Source organism: Mobula birostris, chromosome 1 (assembly GCF_030028105.1).
Source record: "Mobula birostris isolate sMobBir1 chromosome 1, sMobBir1.hap1, whole genome shotgun sequence".
Classification (NCBI taxonomy): Eukaryota; Metazoa; Chordata; class Chondrichthyes; order Myliobatiformes; family Myliobatidae; genus Mobula; species Mobula birostris.
The window spans coordinates 155,181,598-155,206,126 of NC_092370.1; the positions used below are offsets into that span (position 1 = coordinate 155,181,598).

Sequence of the window (24,529 nt, forward strand, 5' to 3'; positions counted from 1 at the left end):
CTATGTTTCTATGTTTCTATGTTTATCCATGAATCATAGATTCTATTTCTGGGAGTGAGAAGCAGGGTCAAAATGACGTTCCCTTTAGGAGTAAGGAGATATCTGTCTGTCTGTATCTTGTTTTACGGCGGTTGGCATCCAGCTTAATGGTGCATTACCGCCACCCTCTGCTCCAGAATGTGCACTAGACATACATTCTAAATCCCTTCACCCAATCGCACACACACATATATACAAACCTGCACTTCACCCTCCCATCTTTGACCATCCTAGTATCCTATTCCTGTTTATTCGTCATATTCTATAAAAAACCCCGCACCCCTTAAAAACGCTAAAAATACCCAGACTTGTGCTCTCTCACCCATGCCCAGCAACCCTTTTAATGTGAATTCTTGCATCCCCAACTCCCTTAATTTATTTCTCATCATCTCTCTCTGTATCCCATACTTCCTGCAACACAAAACTACATGTTCTACTGACTCCTCTTCCTGAAATTCCTCACACAATCCTGTCTGGTGTTTCCCTATCATTTTCAATGTTTTGTTTAATGCACAATGCCCCAGCCTTAACCTAGTCCACACAATTTCCTCTCTTCTGTTTCCATTACCTACCCTAGTAACTGCAACACTCTTTTGTATTTGATATAAACGCCTCCCTTTCCCCTCCCTGTACCAGCTTTCTTGCCACATTCGGTTGACTTTTTCCCCAGATTACACACTTAACCTCTGCTTTACTGATACTAATGTGCATTTCCACATTTTCTTTCTTTAACGCCCTCTTTGCCAACTCATCCACCCTCTCATTCCCCTTCACCCCTACATGTGCTGGAACCCACAGAAATTTTACCTGACCTCCCTGATTTGCATTTCTTGTAACCAACTGAAGGAGGTCATAAAGTAGATCTTGCCGAGTGTTTGTGTGAAGCGGGTGAAGACTGCATTGGTGAAGTCGGGTATTGCAGGCTGCTTATTGACTGAAAAGGGTAATAGTAGAATATTGAATCTGAAATTGAGAAAGGTGAGTGAGGGGTCATGGGTACCATACCTCAGGGTGAGAAGAGGGGGAGGTTGCAGCGTGTTGTAAAGGGGCACATTCTCTTACTGTGTAACTGAGAATTGTGAACAATCAGATCACCTTTTTCTATTTCTACTGCCACATGTCATTGACGGTATGATAGGACCATGAATATTGTAATCTTTTCCAACGTTGTAGGGGTTTATGGAACAGTTTGCGGGAGCGAATTCGGAATCGGGGCCAAAGACTGTGTGATGCTGTGGAATTTCACAAGTGTGTCCAAGACCTGGCCGATGCTCTGACCCACATTGAGGTAGGAGCTTTGGGCATTTTGCAACATGACAAGGTGATATTTTGGGAAAACTGAAAATGTGGCTGAAAAAGGATCTTGTGCTTTCCTGGCGTATATGATGAATAAACTTTTCTCTGGCTTCCAGCCAGGTTCAAGTATTGATTTTAACTGATGGAGCGATGACAAACTCTGCCATCTTCATCAAGGATGATGCCTGGGCATGTCTAGTCTGGTGGTATACATGCCACCATTGTCCACCTGCACCAATGGCTTTTGGGACTTTCCAGTGAAGGGAGCAATTGAAATTAAACTAGGGAGAAAGAATTTTAATAAAGATGAAGGTACTGGAATTCGATCATAAACAAAGTGGGACAGTTGAAACCCAACTGGATGAGGACTAACCAATCAGGAGGGACGGATGACGGGCGTAGATATACCACTGGAGTAGAGATCCCTGATGAAGATGGCAGAATTTGTCATCGGAAGGAACTTTAGTTAAAATCAATAGCTGTACCCTGCTGGGAGACCGAGAAGAGCTTATTTGAAAATGTGACTGCTCCACAGGTTCAGCCTGTTGGTTCCTCTGCTGAAATTCTCCAAACTGCTTTGGCAGTCTTAACCATGATAAGTTTATTGTCATATGCACCAGATGGCAATGAAAGTCCCTGCTTACATATAGCTCGCATAGTCGACAGCACACATGAGAATATTAAATACAACTATAAATACAATGGAGCAATGGGGGCTCTAATCGGTGAAATGCAAAGTGTATTCTCTCATTTGTCCCTTGTTTCTGTCTCTCCAGGAGAAGTCGAAAAGCATCCCTGATGAGATTGCAAGGGACCTGCGGAGTGTTCAGGCACAGCTGCGTGTACATGAAGCACTGGAGCATGAGCTGTTGGGAGTTGAGCAACAGGTTGATGGCACTTAACTTTATATCACATCTTGCCAGCCGTTAGAATGGAGTGGTGAGAGGTATATGGACAGGAGATAGGGCTAGATTGATGTGCATTCCTGTCCCTTACACCGGCTGGGAGGAGGGCATCCATTCTGTAGCAGAAATCCATTATCTGATGATGTCTCAGTGCTGTATCCTTCTCTCTCAAATCATGGTTCAAAATAATACACAATGGATTGTGGTTAATTGGGGCAGCCATTTATTTGGGACAACTCTTAAAGAACAAAAGTTAATCCAGAAAGTAGCCAAGATTCTCTTTGTTTATTTGGGAGAGTATGCCACTTAATTGGGACAGGTGATTGTTGCCGAACGGTTTCAAACTAGGGTCAGTCGGGTGCACTTGTGTGGCCATTGGACACTACACTGTGCTTAGAGCAAATAGCTTTTAAATAGCATCAGTTGCATGTGTTTTTTGTTCAAAAAGCTGTGATTTTTGTCACTGGTAGTTGGCAAGAAATAAGCAGTAAGACAGTTCAGAACTTTTCTGCTCACTGAGGTTTCAAGCACCCAGGCTTGGGGATGCCAGAAACAGATGACAGTGAAAATGAACAATTGTTAGGAAGTTCCCTTCTCCCCAGCTTGCCCCTCGACTCCTCCTCTCTCCCCCTCCTTCTCTACCTCCCTCCTCTCTCCTCCCCCTCTTCCTCCCTCCTCCCTCGCCTCCCTCATCACTCCCCTCTCACCCCCCTCACCACTCCTGACCACTACCCTCTCCCCTTCTGACCTCTACCTTCTCCCCCTTCCCTCCTCCAATTCTCCCTCTACCCTCCTCTCTCCCCTCTCCTCTCCTCTCCCCCCGTCCTCTGCCCCCACTCTCCCTCTCTGTTTCACAGTGTCCTTGCTGCACACTCTAAGGCTCTTGTTTGCGGATTCACTTTTCACCGTACGTGTCCATACGTTAGAAGCTCTGGTTGGTCCTACCTTCCACCGCCTGTCAGAAAGTTTCCGTCTCCCACTTGCTGATGGTACAGGGATTATCCACACCTGCATTTGGAGGTGAAGTGAGGTGCTGTACTGAGACTGAGAGCTGTTTGTGTCAGTAAGGCTCAGATAAAGAGGTTGACAACTAGTTTCCCTGTGATCTCAGATGCAGGAACTGCTGGATGCAGCTGATGGGGTACTGCACAGGTGCACGACAGAGCAGAGCGCAGTCCTGCAGGCCAAGCAGACGACAGTGGTGGAGAACTGGGAGAGTCTCAGGAGTAAAGTGGACCAGCGAAGGGAATCCCTGGAGAAGGCCTGTAAGATCCAACGGTTCCTGGTACAGGTGAGTACGACTGGAGTGGAAGTTGCAGAAGTGGAAAATAACAAGATTAATATTAATGCAGTGCGATTTGTTTTTATGAGGTGTGGTCACATTGGAAGTATATTAAAACAAGCGTACCTGCCACTTTGTACATGATAGAAGCTTGCAAACGCCAATGAACAATGAAGCAATGATGTAGTTTCATGGCTTGAGAATGTCCAGGGAATAGGTAGAGATTGCCTGCTCCTCTTGAAATATGTCCATCAGAGAAGGCAGACAGGGTCCCAGTTTATCTAGGGAATGGCACTTTTGATAAGGCAGCAGCTCTGCCTGGGATGAATACATGGGGTTGAGGTTATGATCTGGGGGTGGGGATAGGATGAAATTGATAAAACTCTGAGAAAGAGCAGGAGGACAAATTGTACAGCAGTTCCAGGGCAATCTCATATATAAATAGCCGAATAACATCTCTGAGAAGTTTAACTCATGCACCATGTGACTATAACTTGACACCATCATTACTACAGTCCAGATCGAAAAGCTCCAGAACCTGGGCCTCGTACCTTCCTCGACAACTGGATCCTCAACTTCCTAACCAGAAGACCACAATCTGTGCAGACTGGAAATAACATCTCCATATTTTCACTGACAATCATCACTGGTGCATCTTGGGGGTGTATGCTTACACTGATCTACTCTCTCTCTATACCCATGACTGTGTGGCTAGGCATAGCTCAAATACCATCTATAAATTTGTGATGGTACAACCATTGTTGGCAGAATCTCAGATGGTGACAAGAGGGCATACGGGAACAAGATATATCAGCTAGTGGAGTGGTGTCACAGCAACAACCTTGCACCCAGCATCAGCAAGACCAAAGAGCTGATCGTGGTCTTCAGGAAGGGTAAGACGAGGGAACACGAACCGATCCCCCTAGAGGGATCAGAAGTGAAGAGAGTGAGCAGTTTCAAGTTCCTGGGTGTCAAGATCTCTGAGGATCTAACCTGGTCCCAACATATCGATACAGCTACAGTACAAAGAAGCCAAGGCAGTGTTTAGGAGTTTGAGGAGATGTGGTTTGTCACCTAAAACACTCAAAAACTTGTACCAATGTACCATAGAGAGCATTCTGATTGGCTGCATTACCATCCGGTATGGGGGGGGGGGGCGGGGTGGAGGCTAATGCATAGGGTTGAAGTAGGCTGTAGAAAGTTGTGAAATTCATCAGCCTCCTCATGGGTACCAGCCCCTGTAGTACCCAGGACATCTTCAAGGAGCCATGCATCAAGAAGGTGGCATCCATCATTAAGGACCCCCATCACCCAGGTCATGCCTTGTTCTCATTGCTACCCTCAGGAAGGAGGTACAGGAGCCTAAAGGCACACACTCAGCCATTCAAGAACAGCTTCTTCCGCTCTGCCATCCGATTTCTCTCTATATATTATCATTTGCCCTCTTCCTCCGTTCTTGGTCCTCTAACCTCCCACCAACTTGGGTTCCTAGTTTTACCTTTCTCTCCTATCTTAAAACATGAACACTGTCTCGCTACTTTTTTATTTCTGTTTTTGAACTCCTTATTTCAATGTAACTATTTAATACTTACACATAGATACTTACTGTAATTCAGTTTTTTTTCCTATATTTATCATGTATTGCATTGTATTGCTGCTGCTAAGTTAACAAATTTCACAACCTTTGCCGGTGATAATAAACCTGATTCAGATTCTAATCTCAGTTATTTGAGTGTTACCGATTATAGTGGCTTGTGTTTCAGCACAGGACAAGCTGAATAAGCTCTGCATCAAGTTAGTTCAGCAGAAATTTGAGCCATCTGCTGCACTTCTCTGATCTAGAAATGTGATTGCACAAAATAAGTATTTTCTAAGTCACCTTGGGAAAAGAATGATTTCTTGTCAGAGAAATAGTTATCAAGCTTTCTTTTACTCACCACGTGATCCTATACACAGACTCCTCCTCCAAGCATGCTTTGGACTTTGTGTCTCCTAGGTGCGGGATTACTTCTGCTGGTCGACCGGTTTGATGAGGGAGATGAAAGTGGAGGAGACCACCCGGAATAGCTCCATGACTGATTTAAAACTAAACCAGCACCAGCAGCTCCGGGCGGAAATTGACGCTCGTGAAGAGACTTTCAGACTTCTGCTCAGCTTAGGTCATGATATCCTGCAGATGGAGCCATCCACCTCCAGAGAGGTGAGAACATTCAGCAATCTTTCACTTTCCTCTTTCTCTAGATTTTCTTTCCCCATTTCATTCTTCTTCTTGAAATTCCCAAACTTTGTTTAAATACAGTCCTTTTTTTTCCCCTTTTGTTGTTTCTCCAATCCATCTTCCACTTCTGCTTTTCTCCCGCTCTCTCTCTCTCTCTATCTATAGATATACACACACACACACACACACACACACACACACACACACACACACACACACACACACACACACACACAGGGTGATTGATAAGTTCGTGGCCTAAGGTTAGGAGATGAGTTATACAGCTCTCGTTATATGCACGTGCAGTTCAACTCTTTGAGTGAAAATACAGAAAGTTTGAAGTTTCTCCTCATCTCCTTCTACCTTAGGACACGAACTTACCAACCACCCCTGCTGTGGACCACTTCTGGAGGTCCAAGATGCCGACTTCTACAAAGAAAGGATCCGTGTGCTCCACGACCACTGGACTAAGTGTGTAAATGTAGGAAAAATAAATGTGCTAGGTTTTCTAAAACTGACTCCTTCTACCTTAGACCACGAACTTATCAATCACCCCTCACGTGTGTGTATGTGTGTGTGTGTGTGTGTGTGTACATTATCATTTGCCCTCTTGGTCCTCTAACCTCCTAATGTTTCCACTCCCACCAACTTGGGTGCCTGGTTTTACTAATCATCACCTTAATCTTTCCCTACTCTCCCCCCTCCCTTCCCCTCCCCACTCTCTCCCTCACCTCCCTTCCCCTCCCCACTTCTCCCCCCACCTCCCTTCCCTTCCCCACTCTCTTCCCCTCACCTCCCTTCCCCTCCCCACTCTCTCCCCCACCTCCCTTCCCCTCCCCACTCTCTCCCCCATCTCCCTTCCCTTCCTCACTCTCTTCCCCTCCTCACTCTCTTCCCCTCACCTCCCTTCCCCTCCTCACTCTCTTCCCCTCACCTCCCTTCCCCTCCCCACTCTTCCCCTCACCTCCCTTTCCCTCCCCACTCTTCCCCTCACCTCCCTTCCCCTCCCCACTCTCTCCCCCCACCTCCCTTTCCCTCCCCACTCTTCCCCTCACCTCCCTTCCCCTCCCCACTCTCTTCCCCTCACCTCCCTTCCCCTCCCCACTCTCTCCCCCACCTCCCTTCCCCTCCCCACTCTCTCTCCCACCTCCCTTCCCCTCCCCACTCCCCCTCACCCTTCCCCTCCCCACTCTCTCCCCCCACCTCCCTTCCCCTCCCCACTCTCTTCCCCCACCTCCCTTCCCCTCCCCACTCTCTCCCTCACCTCCCTTCCCCTCCCCACTCTCTTCCCCTCACCTCCCTTCCCCTCCCCACTCTCTCCCCCCACCTCCCTTCCCCTCCCCACTCTCTCCCCCCACCTCCCTTCCCCTCCCCACTCTCTTCCCCCACCTCCCTTCCCCTCCCCACTCTCTCCCTCACCTCCCTTCCCCTCCCCACTCTCTCTCCCTCTCCTCCCCCTCTCTCACCCCCTCACTTCCCCTCTCCTCTTTATTGCCTTCCTCCTGTCTCTTCTTTCCCCATATCTCAACTCCCCTCTCACACCACCCACTCAACTCCCCTCCCCTTTATATCACTTCCCCCTCTCTCAACTCCTCACACCCCCCTTTCTCAACTCCCCTCTTACCTTCCCCTCACTTGCCCCCCTCACTCATCCTCCGCGCCTCCCACTCTCTCTATTTCCTCTCTCTCACCACCCCTTTCTTGTTTCCCGTCTCTTCCACCCCCCCCCTTTAACTGATTCCACTCTCTCCCCCTCGCTCTCAGGAGTCCCTTCCCTCTTGCTTCCTCCCTCACCTCCTCGTCCTCACTACTTAATCACTTTCTCCGTTTGCCTTCCTTCTTTCTCACTTCTCCCTCGATCACACGCTTGTTCTTGCCTCTTCCTCTTGTTCCCTTTCACTTTCCCCCTCTCTTTCCTCCCTCTCCTTTCTCCTCTCCCTCACCTTTCCCTCTCCCTCCCTTCCACCCTCTCCACTCCTTACCCCCTCTCCTATTTCACTCAACTTCTCTCTCCCCATTTCCTTCCTCCTTCTCTCACACACCTTGTCTCTTTCTCGTCTCTCCACTACCTTACACACCACTCACTTTCCCATAGTCCTAGTCACTCTAACTCTCATCTCCACCCCTCATGACTGCCTTCCACATTACCCCTCCTTCCGTCAATACCCGTGAATTTGCCCTCCGCTTGATCTCAGTTCCACAGCCTGCCTGCCCTGGTTCCATCCATCCCACCACTTTCCATCTGTCCACACGCTGCATACCTTCACCTGTCTCATTCTCCTTCTGTCCACTCGCTGCATACCTTCACCTGTCTCACTCCCTCTGTCCACGCGCTGCATACCTTCACCTGTCTCACTTCCTCTGTCCACACGCTGCATACCTTCACCTGTCTCACTTCCTCTGTCCACTTGCTGCATACCTTCACCTGTCTCACTTCCTCTGTCCACGAGCTGCATACCTTCACCTGTCTCATTCTCCTTCTGTCCACTCGCTGCATACCTTCACCTGTCTCACTTCCTCTGTCCACGAGCTGCATACCTTCACCTGTCTCACTTCCTCTGTCCACTCGCTGCATACCTTCACCTGTCTCATTCTCCTCCTGTCCACGCGCTGCATACCTTCACCTGTCTCATTCTCCTCTGTCCAGCACCTCCACTCCTCCCAGTCAGTCCTTGCTCCTTCATCATCCATCCACTCTGGGTCTGTCCTCCCATCTCTTCCACCACCCTCATCAGTCTGTCCACCCTCTGAACTTTATCCCATTGTAAAGTTACGTTGCCTATGTGAAAAGTGCTCTATCTAAATAAGCTATCATCATTATTATTCACTCTATGACCGTTCCCTTGCACCACCATCCGTCTGTCCACAGCCCTTCTCCTGACCCTCGATGCCTTCTTTCTCCACTCTTTACCTCCGTTTCTCCCTTCTGCCTTTCTGTTTCCATCTCTACCCTTCCCCTCTTTGCCCACTCTCACTCTGTCTCTACCTTCGCTCTCGGAGGGATGGCTCCTCAGCTGGAGTCCAGGCGTGTGGCTAATGCTGGAAAGTGATGCTGAGGTAAAAGATCGGGTGGCTTAATGGTAAAGTAGGGACATGCATCAGATGACCACTCCTGCCTCTGCTTTCTTTGTCCAGCAGTCCCCTGTGTCCGGGTCTAATCCACCCCTTGTGTTGTCCTCTAGGTCAAAGACAAAGTTGATAGTCTGCAGAAGGAGAGATCGGATCTGTACAGTCAGTGGGAGCTGAAGAAGGGCTGGCTGGAGAGGATGCACCAGGAGCAGATTTTCCTCAGAGACGCGGCGCACATGGAAACAATCATGAATTCACAGGAGGTGGGTGAGATCATAACGGCAAGGCAAGATGTAGGAGTTGTCCCTTCACCACCAAGTGTGCCCAGGCAGCGAGCCCAGGGTTGTGATTTTGACTTCAGTTATCCCTTGCGGAGCTATGCTGCCCTTCCAGACACTCAAGAAACATTCCCTCACCTCATCAGAAAAGGAAGCATAGCCCGAGGAAGCGGTCGAGGCAGGTTCAATAGTATCACTTATGAAGCCCTTGCATTGATCCATGGAGGGGCGGGGCTTAGCAGGATATGGAAACTGGGATTGGCTGGGTGGGCACTGTCATCAGTATGGACTGGATGGCCCAAAGATCCTACACTATGACTCCATGACACAGTTTTCACTTACGTCCATTACGATCCTCCTCGCAGTTTGAGAAGTACTTCAGAAATGTCAGTCCTCTCGTATTGTATGAAATGCTGCTGCTAATTTGCAGATGGAAATACACCACTGAGATAGCGATGTGATATTGAATTGACTCTGAACTGGTTGGTGTTTTTGGGTAGAAAGAACTTCCCAATATTGTGCCAGGGGTCCTTTTATGTTATTTTATCATCACTGTCTCATCCCAAGTTACTGTTCCATAGTGTCAGCCTAAGTTGGGGTTGGGTGCTGCAGTGTGAACTGAGACTGGAACTGTTGGCTGTCTGAGTCAGAATCATGAACACTATTGTGTGTCTCCCTTCAAGGTCATCTTTGAATGGTGATCAAAACTTTAAACAGATAGAGTGATTAAACAGACAGAGTGTCCTTTAATTTTCATCTGAAGAACAGCTCTCCTGACTGCTGCACTGAAGATAGCTTCTCGATTGGAGCTGAAACGTCTGCAAACATTTTGCCGAGCTTGGCGATCAACCAAACTTCCAAATAGCCAACCCAGGCTACTAATATTCCCCAATATTTCAAATATTACAACTACACTTATTAGATAAATTAATTTTCTATCTTCTCCTGCTGTTAGTGTGGGCACATGGCCAAGTTGTTAAGGCATTGGACTAGTGATCTGAAGGTCGTGAGTTCGAGCCCCAGCCGAGGCAACGTGTTGTGTCTTTGAGCAAGGCACTTAATCACACATTGCTCTGCGACGACACCGGTGCCAAGCCGTATGGGTCCCAATGCCCTTCCCTTGGACAACATCGGTGTCGTGGAGGGGGGAAACTTGCAGCATGGGCAACTGCCTGTCTTCCATACAACCTTGCCCAGGCCTGCGCCCTGGAGAGTGAAGACTTTCCAGGGGCAGATCCAAGGTCTCGCAAGACTAACAGATGCCTGCTGTTTATACTATGTTATTGTCTCTGCACCTCTTGGAATATTCATTCCTTCGTTTAAATTACATTTTTACATCTAACCCCCTACATTTGTTTGGCTATCTAGAACAATAGCTGCTGAAATATTGTAGCAAGTTGCTGCTTAAGACCTCTAGGACATTTCATAGGGACATTATCAAACAAAATTCGAGGCCAATTCACGTATGATTTCAGAGTGGATGATCAAAAGCTTGGTCAAACAAAAAGATCTTAAGCAGCATCTTAATGGAAAAGTGGAGAGATTTAGGAAGGAAATTCTAGAACCTGTGACCATAGCTTCCAGAGGCAAAGCAGTCAAAACCGTAACCCCACGACTGGTTTTGCTCCTGACTTTGGGTACTACCTGTGTGGAGTTTGCAGACTCTCTCTGTGACTGCATGGATTTCCTCTGGCTACTCTGGTTTTATCCCTCATCTCAAAGATATCTGAGCTGGTAACTGGCTAAGTGGCCACTGTAAATTGCCCCTAATGAGCAATGAGTGGTAGAATCTGGAGGGACTTAATGGGAATCGGAGACGATTCAATGGGCCAAATGGCCCAATTCTGCTCCCATACCTTGTGGTCTTATGGAAAGTGGGGAGACCAAAATGGGATTAATATAAATGGATGTGTGATAGTTGACCCATACTCAATGGGACCAAGGGCCTTTCTGTCCTGTAGGATTCAATGTCTTTATGACCATTGCTAAGGAAACTAAATTCAGCTTTCTACAAGTGGTTAAAATTTAAACAGGTGACTGAAAAGCTTATGAGACTGGAGAAAGTTACAAGGATTGGGAGAGCTGGGACAATAAACGATGGACAAAAGTGAAGGGATTTCATGCAAGATGAGGGAAGTTTCATGTGGCTTTGGGTTTAAGGATGGCAATGTGAAAGAAGCCTGCCACCATTGCATAAAAACGGAAGTAATAAAGTTGAATGAGGGTTTTGTCAGCAGAAGATCAGGAGCAGCACGAGGTGAAAATAGGGGTTATTAGAGATGGCACAGATATATGGTTTGTATGTAATCTCAGAGTCAAAATATGAAGGTTGGAAACAGTTTATTCCATTTCAAACTGATGCCACAAAGAGATGGAGTTGGTCCGAGGAAAAGGAATTGGAAGTGAAGACAATAGCTTAGGTCTTCACAATGTTGAAGGGAATACCTCTTCATTCAGTAGAAATGGATGCTAGAAAATTTACAAACAATGAAGAGGTTCCTGTCGAAGTACAAATGGATGTCATCAGCAATTATATGGAGACTGGTACCATGTTTGCTGATGACATTGTTGATTGGTAGTATTGAGATGAGAAATAGCAGGAAGCTAGAATGGACCAGCATCAGGAATGGTGAGAGGACTAGCCATGGTTAGTAAATCTTTTTCTGTAACTCAATAGAAAAGAATGGATCTAGCCAGACAATGGTGGACAGGTTTTAGAGCAGGATGCTATAGCTTACAGCCTAGCTCGGTCAAAGACTCTGTGCATATTAAAGTGCATGGTGTAAGAATAAATTCATCAAGGATGTTATTAATAATGTTAATCAGAATAATTTTGGAATCGCTACTGGAAAAGTTCAAACACTGGTCACTTCTCTTTTGGCATTGTCTGCCCTCTTGCCTCATTTAGGATTTGAACAGCCCTTCCAAGCAAAACAGCAGTCCACTCGCTTTTCTTCTTTGCTACTTAAGGTGCTCACAAATGTGGTTCCTTCTATATTAGAGAAAACAGATGGCCTCTTTCATTCAGTTTGCAAGATAGCAGGATGATCCTGACATTCCAGTCACCTGCTACTTCAATTTTCCATCCCAGTCCTGCATGACCTTGTAGTCTTTTGCGTCCCATACTGTCCTAGTTAAAGTCTGAAAACACCATGTCATTTTCCACATAAGTGAATTGCAGTCCTTGCAACCTAACAATAGCAAATAATTCATTCTTGTTTGACTGGCCAGTTTTGATGTAAGGTCATAGACCTGTAACTTTAAATCTCTCTCTCTCCCTCCTTCCCTCACTCTCCCCACTCCCTCTTCCCCTCCCATATCTGTCTGTCTCTGTCTCTCTGTTTCTCTCTCCCTCCCTCCTTCTAATCTACTGAATATTTCCTGCTTCCCCTTTAGTTTGGATTTCCGAGAGCTGTGTGTTCTTCATTGCTCAGCTCCAACATATTATTTCAATTGGTTTCTCTTTTTACATCTTCTTCAGGTACCTGAGCTCTCATTAACCTGTTCCTCTTTGATGACAATAAAAGCAATTGTGTCACTTGGACAATCTTAGCAACTGGGACCTGGACTGTAATGTTTTGTAACTCCAAACCATTGAACCAATTGAAAGGAAAACAAGAGAGCTGGGAATGCGAGTCGAATTTTGTTGTTACTTTAAGCACGCGTATGACGTGGTGGTACGTTCAGTGTGCTATATAACACAACTACTGTATAGACATCCACAGCATAGTCAATTTTAAATTATCCCATTCAGGCCTAAAGATTTATTGGCTATAGATGATTTCTTACTCTTGTGGGATAACATCTTTCTTAACAAGACTCTGCTTGGCAGTTGAGATTTATGGCTGCGAAACAGTCTCTGTTTCTGGGGCCTCCTCTGTTGTGGCTTTAGGAGTTGACTCTGAGACTGCAGGAAGTGGTTCTGACAGCTCTGGATACCTTTCTTCTGGATGTGTTAGCAAGCTTCACTAGACAAAGTGGATACGGTGTCTGACATCACCATTTCCTTTACATTTTGGAAAGCCACCTCACACTGCTTTGTCCATTGCCATTTCTTCCCGATCTGTAGTAATGATTTCACGGGGTGGAGCACATAGCCAAATTTGGCAGGAAGCTGTTACAGTAATTGACGAATCCCAAAAAAGATTTCAAATGTGACACATCCTTTAGCTTCTGGGCATCCACCACTCCTTGGATTTTCTCAGCACACTTGTGTAATTCTTGTGTGTCAATGGTGTTACCACAGTAAGTGATGCTTGGTGTAAATAATTCATTCTTGTTGTGATGTGCTCTGAGCCCATAATCTTTAGATATTTTTAACACTGTCTTGACATTTTTGAGATGTTAGTTGTCATCTTTACTAGTAACAATGATGTCATCCAGATAACACTAAGTGCCTGTGTAGCCTTACAGCACCTGGTCAATAGCTTTCTGCAAGAGTGCAGATACAGATGCTACTTCAGAAATAAGCCTGTTACTGTGAGTGTTTATGGTGAGAAACACTTCTTCCATGTCCATCGGTAGGTAGGTCTCAGCTAAGTTCATTTTGTTGAAGTGTTTTCCTCCAGAAAGGTTTGCAAAGATATCCTCTATCTTGGGCAGATGGTATTGAACTACTTTCAGTACTGGGATGATGGTGACCTTAAAATCACAACAGATCCCGACAGACCCATCCTTTTTGGCTACTGGGACCATTGGTATTGCCCATGGGCTCCACTCAACCTCAGAAAGAATTCCTTCAGACTCCATGCAATCTAATTCACTTTATCACAGATGGTACAAGGAACCAGATGGGCTTTGTAAAGCTTGGTTGTGGCATTTTCATTTGACACTATTTTACCCTTGAAATGTATGAGTTTTCCAATCATTGAACACTGCCATGGCATCATCCAGGACCTTACTTAATTTGCTTTCAGTTGACTCTGTCGCTGGGGATGTGGCATGAAAATGGTGGATGGATCTCCAATCAAGCTGTAGTTGTCTCAGCCACTCGTGACTCTGCAATGCTGGTCATTCTGTTTTTACCGCATACAAGCTCAATGTGGCTTATTGATTGTTGTGTTTCGCCGTTGCAAATATCATTCCCACAGGAGTTATCTTCTCTTCAGTGTAAATTCTTAGTTGGAATCAGTTGGAATATTGACTTTTTGGCTTTTTCTCTTCTCTGTGCTGTCCATTTATTTTTGTCTGCCCAGCATATTCTTTGTATGTGTCCTACTGTGTTAATTTTCCGCAAGTATCACCTTTAAATCTGCATTAGTCTGGTCTATGTGAGCCCCTGCCACAACAGTAATACAATTTGTTCAGCCAGGCTGGTTTCTGTTTAGACGTTGTAATTTTGTTAACACTCACTTTCATTCCTGACTGCAATTCAGTTGCATCTCCGTCTGCTGTTTCCATTGACACTCTTTCAAATGTAAGTTGTGCTTCACCTAGGAGCCATTTTTGAATGCTTTCTTGTGAGATTCCACAAACTAAAAGATTTCTCAGTGCATCATTAAGACAGTTACCAAACTGATATTGTTCAGACAATCTTTTCAATTCAGCCATGCATACTGTAATGGATTCCCCTTCTTTTTGATTCTACTTAAGAAACCTAAAGCATTCTGCAACCAACAATAGTTTTGATTCCTGCATTACTTTCAAAATATTGGCAAGGCATATTTCAGCTGGTTTGGTTGAAGCAGTCAAACTTTTAAGCAAACGGTATGCTCTTAAATCTAATGCACCCAGTGAAGTTGGCACTCGGTTCTCAGTAGCTGTTTCATTTGCTTGAAAATACCTCTCAATCTGCTCAATATACAATATCCAGTTATCTGATGTGTAATCAAACACATTAATCTTTCTGACGTAGCTAGCCATTTCTGATCTTTTCTTAATGATTATTATCATCCAGTACACACTGTTTATGAACCCATGAATTCTTCCATTTTCTGACTTTTTTAAAACACTTTTGTGAAAAAAAGTGCTACTCCGAAGAAAAAATATGTGCTGCGCTTTTCTTTTAACTTGACTGTTTCTTGCTGTGCTTCAACAGGTAGGTAGTTGTCTCAGGTTCATTTAAAAAATAACTCCAAAACGTTAAACTAACTGAAAGGAAAACAAGGGAGCCGGGAATGTGAGTTGAACATTGTTGTTACTTTAAGTGAGGCGCACGCATGAGATATAATGACCTATGCCATGCATGTACTTTTACATAAAACTGAGAATAAATTATTTAAATGAATAAGAATGCTTAACCAAACAATATATTTACAATATTACTGAAATATTAAATACCCAACATGGACAGTGTTAGTCTCCATTCTATCACAACCATTTTCTTAGTTCCTTCTGTGCTCTTTCTCTCTGCAGTTTAAAACAGCCTTCTTTTCTCACTTTTCCAATTCTGATGAATGATCATAGGCAAGTAACATTAACTTTCTTTCTCACTTCATAGATGCTGCCTGATTTTCTGAGTATTACCAGGATCTTCTGATATTAAGTGCACTTTTTTTTTCAAATACCTGGATAATGCAGGCACAGATTTGGGAGGCTACAAAAAACCTCCGAGAGGAAAAGGAATTTAGGGATGCAGGTTGAGGGTTAACATAGTGGGTTAAGTTGCAATGCTCCTTACTCACTCCAATTACAACACTTTATCTGGATGTACAGAGCCCTGATATTAGATCATCATGTTTCTTATATCACGTCTTTAAGTGCATACATTCCCTGACTGTGGGTGCACAAACTCACTTAGATCACACTGTGTCACCATGTCCATCTGTAGTATGTAAAAGTTCTAGGTGCATGTACAACCCTCTCACGTGTGTTATATTGTGCCTTTGAGTGCATACACGCCCTCCTGTATATTTCATCATAGCCCCAGGTACATATTATGTATGTTGTATTGTGTTTCTGGATGTATACAATCTATATTACATTACCTTCTCTATACATTCCCCCTTGTTTGTTGTCATTTCTGGGTGTATGCACTGATTAATTTGCATCATTGTCTCTCGAATTCATGCATTATTTGTCTCTCTGTGGGCACTCATATGGGTTATACCAACATGTGTCGCTGTCTGTGTGCATAAATATTACATCACTGTCTCTAGATGTGTGCGCTCAATTGCATTACATCACCATCTTTGTCTGTTAATACTCCCTCATTCATTACATCATGTCTCTGAATGTTAGGCTCATTCATTAGTGTGTACAGATCCCCACGTACTTACATTATTTTCACTACCTCATTTAATTACATTGTGGTTCCAGATGTGTGCTCACCCCTAATAATCTTCCTTTGCTCTCTCCTGGGTATATTCTCCCCCATTTACGTATATTCAATCACTGACTCTGTGTATATCTTTGTCCTTTATATTCCTTTGCGCCTCTGGGCGTGTGCACCTGGCATTGTTGCCTTTGGGTGCAAACAGTCCACGTATAATTAGCACCACTTTCTTAGTGTACACCTCCGTTGTTGGGAATGAGTTGTGTCCCTGCTACGTGGTGTGCCGCTTGTCAGCAGGACAGGAAATGCTATCTCCGCTCTCCTGGCCTGAAAATGTTGCTTGGCCTCAAACCTGCTTCTGTTGTCTCACAGACTCGCAGTCATTTCACGTGGAATGAAAAAGAATCTTTGTGAACTGTCAACTCCCGAGTACATTAGAAACAGGTTGGAGGAGATTCCCAAGATATGCACAAAGTTTAGGTGGAATTAATTCAAGCAAAAAACTAAAAGGATAGAAATGTCTCCCCCAGATTTAACAACCACCTTGGTGCATGCTCATCTTTCAGGGAGGGGTAATGCCTGGTGACAGTTTTTTGGCTGAAGGAGGAGGTCAGGAACAGTGCAAATTTAATATTGCTCATAGAACCAGTGAGGCATTTAATTTAACAGGGCGCAGAGCATTAGGAAGTCAAAGTTTTCAAGAAAGAACTACATAATCCCGCAGTCAGCAACAGTTCTATGTGGCCATTGACACACAACCAGTCTGAAGTGAGAACTGTACTGCTGTTTGCAAGTGACTTCATTTTGGCAGGAAGGTTTCAGTGAGCTTATACTTTCTCAGCTTTATCCTTTTCCCTTTTTTTTTGCTCCTGGACTAAAAAGTGGAGGAATGTGCCAATTTCCTCACAGCTTGGTGCCGCTCAAGTGTTTAAAGGAGAAAAATCTTCCTCTAGAAACGAGGGCTTGATCCAGCAGACTCTCAAAGGGATATCAGCACGCACTCAGAGCCAGCCAGGCTCTCACACTGGAGGTGCTGTTCAGATGCAGTCCGATTAGTACTGGAGTCTTAACCTCTCTAAGTCGCTTGCTTCTCCTGCTGCTGGTAGCCTACACAGGGGGCTGTTTGGATCACTTGCCGTTAATGAGGTGGATTGCATCCTTCAAGATGCCGGTGGTCTGACTTCTGGGTGTGTTCAGTCAGTGGCAGAGCTTGTGCGCTTGTCAGTCCTTGCAGACTTCATGGACGAAGGGCCAGTCCCAGGTGATGAGAGGTTTAAAATGTCGAGGCACAGCAACAGAATGCAGCGTTTCACGGTCTGCAAGAAGCTTTGGCCGGCCCCCCCAGGAACAGTACTCCCTGCACGCTCGGTCTCAATGCTGGGGACAGCATCCACAGCCGAGCCAGCGCCGTCACCAGCACCACGCTGTGTCTCCAGAATGGATATCACGCTGGCGTCCGCTCCGTCGCTTCCACCCGCACCCGAGCTCTCCGCCGGCCAAGTGACGGGTGCTACCCAGAGCAAGCATTTGGTCTCACCGTGTGCAGGTGCTTCTGGCAGGACACCCTCCCCAGGGCCCAGTTCTCCTGCCCAGTTTCAGAGCCACGGCTCCGTGGGAGCGGCAGTCAGCCACGCCTGCAAACCTGGCGTCCTCAAGAGGAACAAGACCGTGGCAGTGCACCAGGTCCTGCCTGCGTCTAAAGCCACCTCGGCTTTAGTCTCCTCGCTCTCCTTGCCATCCATTTCGGCGCCGAAGACCGTTGTGAAAGGTGACAAAGGCCGGATGGAGCCTGGCACTTCAGGCCTCCGCTGCCTGTCCTCTGGCACGCCTGAGCCAGTCCACCGGGTGAGCAGACTGCAGGTGACGCTGGCTGCAGCACGGACTGTGCCAGGGCATCACGTGGCCTCACTGACCGTCACCCCACTGTCCGTGGTGCACACGTCAAGTCACCAGCTCCCCGTCGGTGGCACGCCCGCTGCCTCCAGCTTGTGCAGGTCTGCACGGGCGCAGGGCGTGATTGCCTCCACGGTTCCTCCAGCCCACTTCTCTCAGACGATGCTCATGCTACGCAGGCAGCCTGAGCTGGAAGAGGCCAGTTGGCCGGACAAGCCCTCCTGCTGCTCCCTGAACTGCATCTTCAGTCCCTCCCTCCCCAACAGCTGCGGCCCTGTGGTCTCCATCAGCCTGACCCCGAGCAACCATGCCCAGCGTGCCCCCGGCACCCTGCCCGAGCGGAGGATCAGCAGCTCACCCCAGAACTTTGTCAGCACACTTTCCGAAGTCAAACCACAGCTGATGGAGAAGGTGGGAAGTCTCCCCATGCAGTGTGCTTGTGGCGGTGAAGATCACCGCAGGATGAACACATGTAGCCCGCCAAGGGTCAGTCTCGGTGGCGGATGCACAGAGAGTAGCCACAGCATTCCCAACGTGCTGCACGTGTCCTGTGGGAAGTCAATGAGCTTATTTCTCAAGGTCAGAGCACATTTACTAAGCGATATCCTTTACCGGTTGTGCCCTCCGGCACTTAGTGCAAGGCAAGCTTGCTGTAATGACATCTGTCATAGTGTGTTTAACCATTGGAGTGCCGCGATCCAGCCGGGGCAATGAATATTTCTGTTGCTGCTGTGTTTTTGTGCTTTATGCTAATGAAGGTTGAGAGATTTCCGATCTGGGGCGTTAGGAACAGTCGTGGTAGCGTAGTGGCTAGCACGACGCTTTACAGTACAGGTTCAAGAAGCATTTTGTACTTTTATTGGGAAGAGTGTCAGTTGAAAGTATTGCCAGAATGATATACTCTGGGTAATGAGGCTCTCCTCTGTACCTCCCACACCTCAGTCTTCAGAAGCATTGTAGCATTGTGGACTTCCCTTGTTCCAAACCAGTTGCCATGTGAGTTAGGAATTAAATATGCTTTAAGTAGCAGAGAAGGTCTGGAAAGCTAAAGAGACAGAATGCTCACAGGTGGCTGTGTTGCTGCTGAGAGAGGGTGAAAGGCCTGGATGAGGTGTAAGAGTAGGATCCGAATGAAAACAAGAGGTGATTCACTTCATCTTAATCCAATGCAGGGCACTGCATTCAGTGCTTGTAATACTTGCTCTTTGTATTGCAGATACCAAGTGCAAACTGAGTGTCTGCCTTTTAGAACTTTTCCTTTCAGTCCACAGAGATGAGCCTGACCTTCCAGTGGCTTTGAACCCCTGTCTTTGACCTCTCACTGTTTCAATGAAACTCAATGGAAGCTCAAAGAGAAGTACCTCAGTTTCCAACTAAGATGCATGGGGTCAGTGTTGGATTGGCTGTTTGTATTCGCAGCTGGCTTGTTCATAGAAGTCGAAGGGACTGGGGGTCTATGATCAGTGGTGTTCCACAGGGACCTGTACTGAAACTTTTGTGATATATGTAAATAGTGGATGCATTAGTGATAATTTTTCAAAACTCGTTAGATTCTGGACTAGTTCCTGAGGATTGGAGGGTGGCTAATGTAACTCCACTTTTTAAAAAAGGAGGGAGAGAGAAACCGGGGAATTATAGACCAGTTAGCCTAACGTCGGTGGTGGGGAAACTGCTGGAGTCAGTTATCAAAGATGTGATAACAGCACATTTGGAAAGCGGTGAAATCATCGGACAAAGTCAGCATGAATTTGTGAAAGGAAAATTATGTCTGACGAATCTCATAGAATTTTTTGAGGATATAACTAGTAGAGTGGATAAGGGAGAACCAGTGGATGTGGTATATTTGAATTTTCAAAAGGCTTTTGACAAGGTCCCACACAGGAGATTAGTGTGCAAACTTAAAGCACACGGTATTGGGGGTAAGGTATTGATGTGGATGGAGAATTGGTTAGCAGACAGGAAGCAAAGAGTGAGAATAAACGGGACCTTTTCAGAATGGCAGGCGGTGACTAGTGGGGTACCGCAAGGCTCAGTGCTGGGATCCCAGTTGTTTACAATATATATTAATGACTTGGATGAGAGAATTAAATGCAGCATCTCCGAGTTTGCGGATAACACGAAGCTGGGTGGCAGTGTTTGCTGTGAGGAGGATGCTAAGAGGATGCAGGGTGACTTGGATAGGTTGGGTGAGTGGGCAAATTCATGGCAGATGCAATTTAATGTGGATAAATGTGAAGTTATCCACTTTGGTGGCAAAATTAGGAAAACAGATTATTATCTGAATGTTGGCAGATTAGGAAAAGGGGAGGTGCACCGAGACCTGGGTGTCATTATACACCAGTCATTGAAAGTGGGCATGCAGGTACAGCAGGCGGTGAAAAAGGCGAATGGTATGCTGGCATTTATAGCGAGAGGATTTGAGTACAGGAGCAGGGAGGTACTACTGCAGTTGTACAAGGCCTTGGTGAGACCACACCTGGGGTATTGTGTGCAGTTTTGGTCCCCTAATCTGAGGAAAGACATCCTTGCCATAGAGGGAGTACAGAGAAGGTTCACCAGATTGATTCCTGGGATGGCAGGACTTTCATATGAAGAAAGACTGGATGAACTGGGCTTGTACTCGTTGGAATTTAGAAGATTGAGGGGGGATCTGATTGAAACGTATAAAATCCTAAAGGGATTGGACAGGCTAGATGCAGGAAGATTGTTCCCGATGTTGGGGAAATCCAGAACAAGGGGTCACAGTTTGAGGATAAAGAGGAAGCCTTTTAGGACCGAGATTAGGAAAAACTTCTTCACACAGAGAGTGGTGAATCTGTGGAATTCTCTGCCACAGGAAACAGTTGAGGCCAGTTCATTGGCTATACTTAAGAGGGAGTTAGATATGGCCCTTGTGGCTACGGGGATCAGGGGGTATGGAGGGAAGGCTGGGGTGGGGTTCTGAGTTGGATGATCAGCCATGATCATACTGAATGGCGGTGCAGGCTCGAAGGGCCGAATGGCCTACTCCTGCACCTATTTTCTATGTTTCTATGTTTCGATGTTTCTATAATCTGGATGGTAGTGTAGTTAGGTGGATTTGTAAGTTTGAGGATAATATGAAGACTAGTGGTGTTGTGGATAGCGTAGAAAACTGGCAAAGAATACAATGGGATATAGATCATTTGTAGATGTGGGCAGAGAAATGGCGGATGGAGTTTAACCTGGCCAAATGTGAACTGTTGCACCTTGGTAGGTCAGATGTAAAGAGGAAGTACATTGTTAAGGGCAAGAACCTTAATGGTGTTGATGAGCAGAGGGATTTTTGAGTTCAGGTTCATAGCTCCCTGCAAATGGCTACACAGGTTGATAGCCCTGATGAAGGGTTTCGGCCCGAAATGTCACCTGTACTGTTTTCCATAGATGCTGCCTGGCTTGCTGAGTTCCTCCAGCACTTTGTGTGTGTTGCTCAGGGTGGTAGGGTGGTTAAAAAGGCATATGGCATGCTTGCCTTTATAAGTCAAGGCACTAAGTTCAAAAGTCAGGAGGTTACGTTACAGCTTTACAAAACTCTGGTTAGGCCTCATCTGGAGCATTGCATACAGTTCTGGTCACCCCATCATAGGAAGGATGTCGAGGCTTTGGAGAGGTGTGGAAGAGGTTTACCAAGATGCTGCCTGGATTAGAGGGCATGTGTTATAACGAGAGGCTGGACAAACATGCGTTGCTTTCTCTGGAATGGTGAGGCTGAGGGGAGACCTAATAGAGGTTTATTAGATTATGAGATGTATAGACAGAGCAGACAGACAGTATCTTTTTCCCAGGATAGAAATGCCTGATATCAGAGGCCATGCATTTAAGGTGAGATGAAGTAAATTCAATGGAGATGTGAGGCGCAAGATGTTTTTAAACAGGAAGTGGTGGGTGCCTGGAATGTGCTGGCTGGGGTGGTGGTAGAGACAGATACGTACATTAAGGACTTTTAAGAGCCATTTAGATAAGCACATGAATATGAGGAAAATGGAAGGATATGGACATTGTGTAGACATAAGGGATTAGTTTAGTTGGCCATTTGATTACTAATTTATTTGGTTTGGCACAACATTGTGGCCTGAGGACCTGTTCCTGTGTCGTACTCTTCTATGTTCTAACCAGGCACATTACTGGGTCCCACAACAACCATTTCAGATGGCTAGCCTTTTCAGTTTGGTTTTGTTTGAAGATAAAAGTGCTTGCAGCTTCTGAAAGGGAAATAGAGAATGCTGTAAACACTCAGCATGGCAAGCAGCATTCACGGCGAGAGAAACGGGGTTAACTAATTAAGATCAATGAAATTTGCACCAAATTCTGATCAAAGTCCTCAACCTGAGCCACTATCCCCATTCTTCCCTCCACAGTTACTGTCTGGTTTGCTGAGTGCTTCTCTTTCAGATTTCCAGCATCTGCAAGTTACCATTACTAGAGAGAAGATTCTTGGGAAACGGAAAGGTCTGAAGGTAGATAAGTCACCTGGAGCAGATGGTATACACCCCAGAGTTCTGAAAGAGGTGACTGAAGAGATCATGAAGGCATTAGTAATGATCTTTCAAGAATCACTAGATTCTGGAATGGTTCCAAAAGACTGGAAATTTGCAGTCTCTTCAAGACAGGAGAGAGGGAGAAGGAAGGAAATTATAGGCCAGTTAGTCTGACCTCAGTAGTTGGGAAGATGTTGGAGTCAATTGGAGGCACATGATAAAATAGGCCATAGTCAGCATGGTTTCCTCAAGGGGAAATCTTGCCTGACAAATCCATTGGAATTCTTTGAGGAAATAACAGGCAGAATAGACAAAGGAGAACCAGTTGATGTTGTGTACTCGGATTTTCAGAAGGCCTTTAACAAAGTGCCACAGACTGCTTAACAAGTTAAGAGCCCATGGTATTACTGAAAAGATACTAGCATGACTAGAGTATTGGCTGATTGGCAGGAGGCAAAGAGTGGGAATAAAGGGAGCCTTTTCTGGTTGGCTGCCGATGACTAGCGGTATTCCACAGGGATCTGTGTTGGGAGAGCTTCTTTTTACGTTATATGTTAATGATTTGGATGATGGAGTTGATGGCTTTGTTGCAAAGTTTGCAGATGATACAAAGGTAGGTGGAAGGGCAAGTAATTTTGAGGACAGAGAGGCTAAAAGGACTTAGATTAGGAGAATGGGCAAAAAAGTGGCAGATAGAATACAGTGTCGGGAAGTGTATGGTCATGCACTTTGTTAGAAATTTGAAAGGGTTGACTATTTTCTGAATGGAGAGAAAATTCATAAAACCAAGGTGCAAAAGGACTTGGGAGTCCTTATGCAGGATTCCCTAAAGATTAACTTGCCAGTTATATTTGTGGTGAAAAAGGCAAAACCAATGTTAACATTTATTTCAAGAGGACTTGAATACAAAAGCACGGATGTGCTTTAGAAGGCACTGGAGGACTATTGTGAGCAGTTTTGGGCACCTTATTTGAAAAACGATGTGCTGAAATTGGAGAGGGTTCAAAGGAGGTACACAAAAATGATTCCAGGATTAAACGGCTTGTCATATGAAGAGCATTTGATGGCTCTGGGCCAGTATTCACTAGAATTCGGAGAATAAGGGGTGACCTAATTGAAACCCATCGAATAGTGAAGGGTCTTGATAGAGTGGACGTGGAGAGGACATTTCCTATGGTGAGAGAGGGGCACAGCCTCAGAATAGAGGGGCAAATTTTTGGAAGAGAGATGTGGCAGAATTTCTTTAGGCAGACAATGGTGAATCTGTGGAATTCTTTGCGACAGGAAGCTGTGGAGGCCAACTCTTTATAAATATTTCTGGCAGAAGTTGATAGATTTTTGATTGCTCAGACATGGAGGGATACAGGGAGAAGGCAGAAAATTGCGGCTGAGATGGATAATGGCCATGATGAGATGGCAGAGCAGGTGTGATGGGCCAAATGGCCTAATTCTGCTCCTATATCTAATGGTCTTATTTAGCTTTTGATTGGTTTCTTCCTGGCAGATGAACTAACTTGGTGATGGACTTTTCTGCAGGAGCCTCCTTTCAGTCACCCTCTAACCTCAAGCACTATTGGCATTATGAAGGTTGATCCGGATTCTCAAGGGAAAAGGGAAAGTGGCTGGAAATGCAAGAGTCTACTTGTAGTTGGATATTCAAAGAGACAGTGAAGTTCTAATTCATTGTGATCTTATTTCAGGTTTACTTGAAATCTAGTGAATTGGGAACGACTGTGCAAAATGTGGATTCCTTCATCAAATGGCACGACGCTTTTGAGAAACTGTTGGCAACTCAGGAGGAAAAGGTAAATCAGACCCCGGTCCAGTTCTTCTCAGCGGA

The 24,529-nt window shown here is 45.7% G+C and overlaps 1 protein-coding gene across 1 annotated transcript in view; it reads left to right on the forward strand.

Annotated features, from left to right (window-relative positions):
• sptbn5 (spectrin, beta, non-erythrocytic 5) overlaps window positions 1-24,529 on the forward strand; it is a 279,715-nt gene that overhangs the window by 83,637 nt on the left and 171,549 nt on the right. The window contains exons 31-36 of the mRNA XM_072264468.1: window positions 1,213-1,327; window positions 2,112-2,222; window positions 3,352-3,531; window positions 5,519-5,722; window positions 8,923-9,072; window positions 24,390-24,494. Of these exons, the coding sequence (XP_072120569.1) occupies window positions 1,213-1,327; window positions 2,112-2,222; window positions 3,352-3,531; window positions 5,519-5,722; window positions 8,923-9,072; window positions 24,390-24,494 (865 nt within the window). The remainder of the gene's footprint in view (window positions 1-1,212; window positions 1,328-2,111; window positions 2,223-3,351; window positions 3,532-5,518; window positions 5,723-8,922; window positions 9,073-24,389; window positions 24,495-24,529) is intronic.